The 8,751-nt window shown below is 33.1% G+C and overlaps 1 protein-coding gene across 1 annotated transcript; it reads left to right on the top strand.

Moving 5' to 3' along the window:
- Window positions 1-2,542: 2,542 nt before the first annotated feature.
- LOC135223158 (uncharacterized) lies at window positions 2,543-6,669 on the top strand. Its single transcript, XM_064261663.1, has 4 exons — window positions 2,543-2,608; window positions 5,123-5,318; window positions 5,746-6,015; window positions 6,080-6,669. The coding sequence occupies exons 1-4, from the start codon at window positions 2,543-2,545 to the stop codon at window positions 6,667-6,669; spliced, it is 1,122 nt and encodes a 373-aa protein (XP_064117733.1).
- Window positions 6,670-8,751: the final 2,082 nt, after the last annotated feature.

Raw genomic sequence — 8,751 nt, 5'->3', positions numbered from 1 at the left:
TTCTGTCTAAGTAGGCCTTCATCTGTTTTAATTTTTATCATGCAATAAGGATACAACTGGCATTAAAGTACTTTTTAAAAGTCATAAGTCTTTGTATACTGTATATCCCCTTAATTATCATGTTTATATTTAGACGTTTGCCATCTAACTTAAAATAATGGTGTGGCCAACTATCCCACAAATCTGTGGCCATCTCTCCCGGACACCTCGGGACAGATGGCCCACGAACAGATTTTAAAAATTAAGTATTATGGTTACTTAATGACAAATCTAAAGGTTACCATTTATGCTATGGCAAGCTTATGCGTTGAAGAAACGGCTGTAATTTTGTTTTGGAAATAGTGACAAAAAAAGTAGTACTTTTGGGGGGTTGAAAAAACTATGGCCATCTATCCCGGACTTACACTATATATATAAACTCATTCATAAACACAGACCTCGTCAATACTGGATCAGCAACGTTTGTCATATTATTATATATATATATATATATATATATATATATATATATATATATATATATATATATATTACGAAATGACGTAAATGTATAGGTTACACAATATGTCCTTGTGCATATTCACGCAGGTTCAACGTCACAGAAAACAGTCACTGAAAAGTTCAATTTCCAGATGATAAGAATTCTAATGCTAGGTACAGTCAACAGACCATCAATCTAAGTGCAAAGACGACCTACCACTACTGCTACAGGCACTATTGACTACCTTAATAACGGCATAAACTAGGACTGTCCAGATACGACAAATATCTGTGGGCCATTTACAAGTTTGTTGCATCAATTAAAGGTTAAATCTTATTTTCAATACTTCTGTTCACTTTTAAGCTATCGACCTCCCTCAGATATATGTATTAGTATATATATATATATATATATATATATATATATATATATAGATATATATATATATATATATATATATATATACACACATTATACATACTCCAAATATAAATAACTCATCTGCCGAATCATGTGCAGAAAACTTAAAAAAAGTCAAGCACTTCAGACTGCCACACGAACCCCAATAAACCTATACCGTATCCTTCCTGATCCACCTTAACCTTTTTTTCACTTCTTTTATCTCCACAATACTTCAACCTTTCTTTTTTCAAACGCATTCATCATTCTCACTTCACTTCCATTCACCCTGATTTATCTCACAATGCCTTTACCTTGGCGTGTGTCTGTGTGTGTGTGTGTGTGTGTGTGTTCCAACTCATCTGGGTCTTGATAACAAAACAGGAACTATCCCATTCATTGCTAGGGTCCTTTCACTCAATGGAGTCACTGCTAGATATACGGAGATGATAACGAACCAACTGAAGGAGTATAGAGGACCGATGGCGCCATTCTCATTCACTTAAAAGAACCCGAAATGAAGAAAGCATTGGCTTGGGCCGAGTAACCTATGTCTTTTTAGGATAAAACGTTGACTTGGGCCATGTAACTAATGTCTTTTCAGGATAAAACATTGAATTGGGCTATGTAACTAATGTCTTTTTTGAAGAAAACATTGACTTGGGCTATGTAACTAATGTCTTATTACGATAAAATCAGCAATAAAAAAATGATGCGCAGTCAATAGAAAATAAAGTATTATCTAGATGATCACAAAAATAAAAAAATAACTGCTATCCGGGGATAACAAACAAAATATAAGAACGAAATTATTATAGAATTCAAGAGTAAAATAAGCGTTTAATTATGGTGTAGATACATATATTATAATATATTATATATATATATATATATATAAACTATATATACATATAATATGTATATATATTTACATACATTTATGTATATACATATATGTATACATACACACACGCACACACACAAAGAGTTGTAAAGATTAAACTTAATTAAACCAATCGGTTTTGTAAAGCAGACGGAATGCTACAAAAAATAAACATGCATTAGTCACGTCTAATCACCATTAACAAACAGTAAAACTAGAAACCAAACATAATAAAAAATAAAGAATGAGAATATGATAAAATACAAGAGCAGCGTAAACGAAAAACTAAGAGAGGGGAAAACTATAAAAAACAAAAGGTATTTTCTCCAACCTCTGGACATAAGGGTGAACACCACATAGCCCCAAAAGGAGCCTGGGAGAGGCAGATATGCAGACGATGGCCCTGGCCACGGCTGTTCATCGAATTGGTATCGAAAATGAAATTTGCCCTTCTCTTGCATTGCTCAGTTGAAGTCACTGTAAAACCCAAAAGATTAGACATTAAGATCTTCCCGCACGAGAGGATCACTATGCGTATGTTAGTGCGTGTGTGTGTATGTATATGTGTACATATATACATTGTATGTATATTTATATATAAACACACACATATATATATAGAATGAGATATATATTATATATATATATATATATATATAATATATATATATATATATATATAATATATATATATATATATATATATTATATATATATAAAACGGAGAGAGAGAGAGAGAGAGAGAGAGAGAGAGAGAGAGAGAGAGAGAAATTAAAACAATGATTGTAAAACATGAGAAAAAAGAGCACCATAAAAAGATTCTCCAGGGGCTTAATCCCACAAGGGTAAGATGCAAGATGCTAATTTCTCGAAGTGTAAAGCAACAGCAACTCTAGGAGCAAATATCCTCCCATTCCCTGAACCTTAAATCAAAGCCTGAAGAAATTTCAAGAATACGAGCTATATTTATTCACTTCTAAATTTTTAAACTTCTCCTACGACCACCTTTCACACTATACCAGCCTTTTTTATAGGTTACGTTGCCATCTTCTTTGAGCGCTTAGATTTATCTCCCATCTTTGTCATTCTTGTGTGAACTCGATTACACTGAATATGCATTAATATTAACAAACGTATAATTCCCCAAGCTAGTTAGTTAATCAGTTAGTTGTGAATGAATCTAACATTTCTGAATATACGCAACAATGCAATGTTCCTATACACACAAACAAACAAACATATACACACATACATATACACTGTGGTATAATTATATAATTATATATATTTAGATACTACATATATATGTATATATAGCATATATGTGTATTATATATATATATATATATATATATATATATATATATATATATATATATATATATATATATAACAAAACTACAATGATCATTAAGAGTGTAATAAAACAATGCCCCAAAACTTTTTTTTTTTTTATCTGTGTCCACATCTTCAAAGGAATGATGAACAACACACGATAAATACACGAGCTGGTCGGAAATTAAACTTCAGTGCACACATTCTCCTGAAATTTACTTCTTGTTGAAAAATACAGACTGAAATCACGAAAAATCCACAGCATTTTAGAAGACATCTACATATCCAGAAACATTTGAAAACAAAATATATACATAAAACACCAGCATTGCCAAAAACATAACATGATTGTTTAACAAGCTATTTTCTTAACATTACTTCTCAACTCTAATGAAAAATTAGTCTGAATTGAAGAACATCAGTGTCGAAGAAACTCATACGAAAGATCAGTCTGAATTGAAGAACATCAGAGTCGAAAAATCTCTAGCAAAAGATCAGTCTGAATTGAAGAATATTAATGTCGAAAAATCTCTAGCAAAAGATCAGTCTAAATTCAAGGATCAGTGTCGAAAAATCTCTAGCATCATTTGAATTCAAGAATATCAGTGTCGAAAAATCTCTAGCAAAAGATCAGTTTGAATTCAAGAATATCAGTGTCGAAAAATCGATAGCAAAAGATCAGTTTGAATTCAAGAATATCAGTGTCGAAAAATCTCTAGCAAAGATCAGTTTGAATCAAGAATATCAGTGTCGAAAAATCTCTAGCAAAGATCAGTCTGAATTCAAGAATATCGGTGTCGACAATTTTTTTTCTAGCAGTCAAAAGATCAGTTTGAATTCAAGAATATCGTGTCGAAAAATCTCTAGCAAAAGATCGTTTTGAATTCAAGAATATTCAGTGTCGAAAAATCTCTACAAAAAATCAGTCTAATTGGAAGAATACGGTGTCGCAAAAAAAATCCTAGCAGATCAAAAGTCTGAATTCAAGAAATTATCGGTGTCGAAAAAATCTCTAGCCAAGATCAGTCTGAATTGAAGAATAATCGCAAAATCTCTACAAAGCAAGTTTGAATCAGAAAAATCTCTAGCAAAAAGATCAGTCTTGTTAACAAGGAATATCAAAAATGTCGAAAAATCTCTAGCAAAAGATCAGTCTGAATTTGAGAATGAAGAATATCGTGTCGAAAAATCTCTAGCAAAGATCAGTTTGTTCAAGGAATTATCAGTGTCGAAAAATCTTCTTTTAGCAAAAATCCATCTGAATTAAGAATATCGGTGTCGAAAAATCTCTAGCAAAAAGATCAGTCTGAATTGAAGACCTATCATGTCGAAAAAATCTCTAGCCAAAAGATCAGTCGAATTCAAGAATTATCGGAATCAGTCGAAAAATCTCTAAAATAGCAAAAGATCAGTCTGAATGAATCAAGAATATCGGCCTGTTCGAAAAATCTCGAAAATAGCAAAAGATCAGTCTGAATTGAAGAATATCGGTGTCGAAAAATCTCCTAGCAAAAGGATCAGTCTGAATTCAAGAATATCACTGTCGAAAAAATCTTCTAGCAAAAGATCAGTCTGAATTGAAGATTCCAATGTCGAAAAATCTCTAGCAAAAGATCGTCCTGAAACTTTAAGGATATCGGTGCGCAAAAATCTCTAGCAAAAGATCAGTCCCCCTGAATTCAAGGATATCGGATGTCGAAAAATCTCTAGCAAAACAAATCAGTTGAATTCAAGAATATCAGTGCCGAAAAAATCTAGCAAAAGATCAAGTTCTTGAATTGAAGAATTATCAGTGTCGAAAAATAAAAATCTCTAGCAAAAGATCAGTCTGAATTCGAAGATATCAGGTGTCGAAAAATCTCTAGCAAAAGATCAGTCTGGAATTCAAGAAATATCAGTGTTCGAAAAATGTCAAAAATTGTCGAAAAATCTATAGCAAAAGATCAGTCTGAATTCAAGAAGGTATCAAGTGTCGAAAAATCTCTAGCAAAAGGATCAGTCTGAAATTGAAGATCATTCTCTAGAAAAGTAATCCTTCAACTTGTCGAAAAATCTCTAGCCAAAAGATCAGGTCTGAATTCAAAGAAATATCGGTTGGTCGAAAAAAATCTCTAGCAAAAGATCAGTCTGAATTCAAGAATATCATGTCGAAATCTCTAGCAAAAGATAAGTCTGACTTGAAGAATTATCAGTGTCGAAAAATCTCTAGCAAAAAGATCAGTCTGAATCAAGGATATAGGTGTCGAAAAAGCTCTATCAAAAGATCCAGTCTGAATTCAAGAATATCAGTGTCCGAAAATCTCTAGCAAATGAAGATCAGTCTGAAATTCAAGATTATCAGTGTCAAAAATCTCTAGCAAAGATCAGTTCTGAATTCAAGAATATCAGTGTCGAAAAAAATCTCTAGCAAAAGATCAGTCTGAATTGAAGGATATCGGTGTCGAAAAATCTTAGCAAAAGATCAGTCTGAATTCAAAAGTAAATCAGTGTCGAAAAATCTCTAGCAAAAGATAGTCTGAATTGAGAATATCAATGTCGAAAAATCTCTAGCAAAAGAGCAGTCTGCAACTGAAGAATATCGGTGTCGAAAAATCTCTAGCAAAAGATCAAGTCTGAATTCAAGAATATCGTGTCGAAAAATCTCTAGCAAAAGATAAGTTTGAATTCAAGAATATCGGTGTCGAAAAATCTCTAGCAAAAAATCAGTCTGAATTCAAGAATATCAGTGTCGAAAAATCTCTAGCAAAGGATCAGTCTGAATTGAAGAATATCAGTGTCGAAAAATCTCTAGCAAAAGATCAGTCTGAATTGAAGAATATCAATGTCGAAAAATCTCTAGCAAAAGATCAGTCTGAATTCAAGGATATCGGTGTCGAAAAATCTCTAGCAAAAGATCAGTCTGAATTCAAGGATATCGGTGTCGAAAAATCTCTAGCAAAGATAGTCTGAATTCAAGAATACAGTGTCGAAAAAATCTCTAGCAAAAGATCAGTCTGAATTCAAGAATATCAGTGTCGAAAAATCTCTAGCAAAAGATCAGTCTGAATTCAAGGATATCGGTGTCGAAAAATCTCTAGCAAAAGATCAGTCTGAATTCAAGAATATCAGTGTCGAAAAATCTCTAGCAAAAGATCAGTCTGAATTGAAGAATATCAATGTCGAAAAATCTCTAGCAAAAGATCAGTCTGAATTGAAGAATATCGGTGTCGAAAAATCTCTAGCAAAAGATCAGTCTGAATTCAAGAATATCGGTGTCGAAAAATCTCTAGCAAAAGATCAGTCTGAATTCAAGAATATCAGTGTCGAAAAATCTCTAGCAAAAGATCAGTCTGAATTGAAGAATATCAGTGTCGAAAAATCTCTAGCAATAGATCAGTCTGAATTGAAGAATATCAATGTCGAAAAATCTCTAGCAAAAGATCAGTCTGAATTCAAGGATATCAAGAGTCGAAAAAGTATTGCAAAAGATCAGTCTGAATTGAAGAATATCAGGGTTGAAAAAACTCTTACAAAAGATCAGTTCGAATACAAGAATATCAGAGTCGAAGAAATTCGTGAAAGGTTAGTCTGAACTCAAGAATATCGGTGTCGAAAACGCTAAAAATCGATTAGTCTGAATTCAAGAATATCAGTGTCGAAAACACTAACAAACCATTAGTGTGAATTTAAGAATATTGGTGTCGAAAACACATTAACAAACCATCAATGCCGAAAAAACTATAGCAAGAGATCAGTCTGAATTAAAAAATATCAGGGTTGAAAAGACTCTTACAAAAGATCAGTCTGAATTCAAGAATACTGCAGTTGAAATACTTTGTCAGTAAGAATAAATTTAGCTTTCTTCTTTTTCTACTCTCAAACTAAATTCTGGCAAATGACGCCAATACATCGACAACGACACTAACTGCCCAGTTACGATCTTCATTACGCAGCTGGATGGTGTCCAAAAGGCACTATTATCCTTGGGGACCAGTAAAACAGCTCTTGCCTCCATGCAATTCTGCGCAAGCGCGACATCGTCCCGGCACATATACGTCTCGATATATCACATCAGTTATGGTTTCCAGACCAAAGAAATATCAGTGGACAAACACAAAACGGCTAGTTGAAAATGAAAGCAAGGGAATGTGAGTTAGACTGCAATTTAGATGCCCCTATTACTCATATTATTCTCCAACAGTTTATACATTGAGCTTCAAATAACATTAAACAGTAAGTTTAAAAGGAAATAAATACACCTTCAGCATATATATATACACATACAATATGTATGTAGTATGTATGGTATGTGTGTATGTATGTATGTATGTATCCATCATATATATATATAAATATATATATATATATATATATATATATATATATATATATATATATATATATATATATTTTCAAGTACTCAAAGTCACAATTATGTAAAAATGTGTATTTAAAAATACATATAAAAGACGGGAGCTTTCGTCTACTTGATCAGTAGACTCATCAGCCGTACTGATTTTTCTTTTCAAAAATTATATACAAAAAGTTACGAAGGGCAGGCAGGACTCTGGAAACGTCTCCAAGGGAGATAACCACCAAAACAAACTCTCTTAATTATGTTATTCCCTCGTTCAAATGTCTGGCCAAAAGACGAGCCGATCGTCGTGGTTGAACTACCTCCTCTGTGTGTTCGGCAGTTCCCTCGTCCAAAACGTCTGCATCGGCACCTGCAATGGGGGTTCTTCCTTCCAATGCCTGGGCAGGAGAAAGAGAGACAACCTGGGCAGTAGGAGTGGTGCAATCAACGTCTTCTTAATATTTACAGTTATAAGAACCAAATAATTTAAAAATGCATCCTCTTGGGTAAATGATTTGTTAAAATCAAACACGTTTAAAATATTAATAAGAGCCCTTCAACTACTCTGCGTCTACTTGCGTTATTATCTTTTGTAAATTACTCTCGCTCCTTCCCAGTCAATTACATGCCCTCAACTCTAACGTATGTCTGGCAACTGAACGTGTTTGATTTTTAAACAATCATTTACCCAAGAGGATGCATTTTTAAATTTTTAAAATTATTTGGTTCTTAAAACTGTAAATATTAGAACAGACGTTGATTGCACCACTCCTACTGCCCAGGTTGTCTCTCTTTCTCCTGCCCAGGCATTGGAAGGAAGAACCCCCATTGCAGGTGCCGATGCAGACGTTTTGGACGAGGGAACAGCCGAACACACAGAGGAGGTTAGTTCAACCACGACGATCGGCTCGTCTTTTGGCCAGACATTTGAACGAGGGAATAACATAATTAAGAGAGTTTGTTTTGGTGGTTATCTCCCTTGGAGACGTTTCCAGAGTCCTGCCTGCCCTTCGTAACTTTTTGTATATAATTTTTGAAAGAAAAATCAGTACGGCTGATGAGGTCTACTGATCAAGTAGACGAAAGCTCCCGTCTTTTATGTATTTTTAATACACATTTTACATAATTGTGGACTGTGATTACTTGAAGATTTCCAGTCACGTTATGGTGATTTTTTTTAGATATATATATATATATATATATATATATATATATAATATATATGATATATAATATATATATATATATATATATATATATATATCACAAACACCTTGCGCAAAATCGCAAAATATGGTAAGAAGTAGTTTGAATCTA

The sequence above is a fragment of the Macrobrachium nipponense genome, chromosome 8 (assembly GCF_015104395.2).
Source record: "Macrobrachium nipponense isolate FS-2020 chromosome 8, ASM1510439v2, whole genome shotgun sequence".
In the NCBI taxonomy this organism is placed as follows: Eukaryota; Metazoa; Arthropoda; class Malacostraca; order Decapoda; family Palaemonidae; genus Macrobrachium; species Macrobrachium nipponense.
Note: the sequence above shows the minus strand (reverse complement) of the source record. Positions and strands in the feature narration are given on the sequence as shown.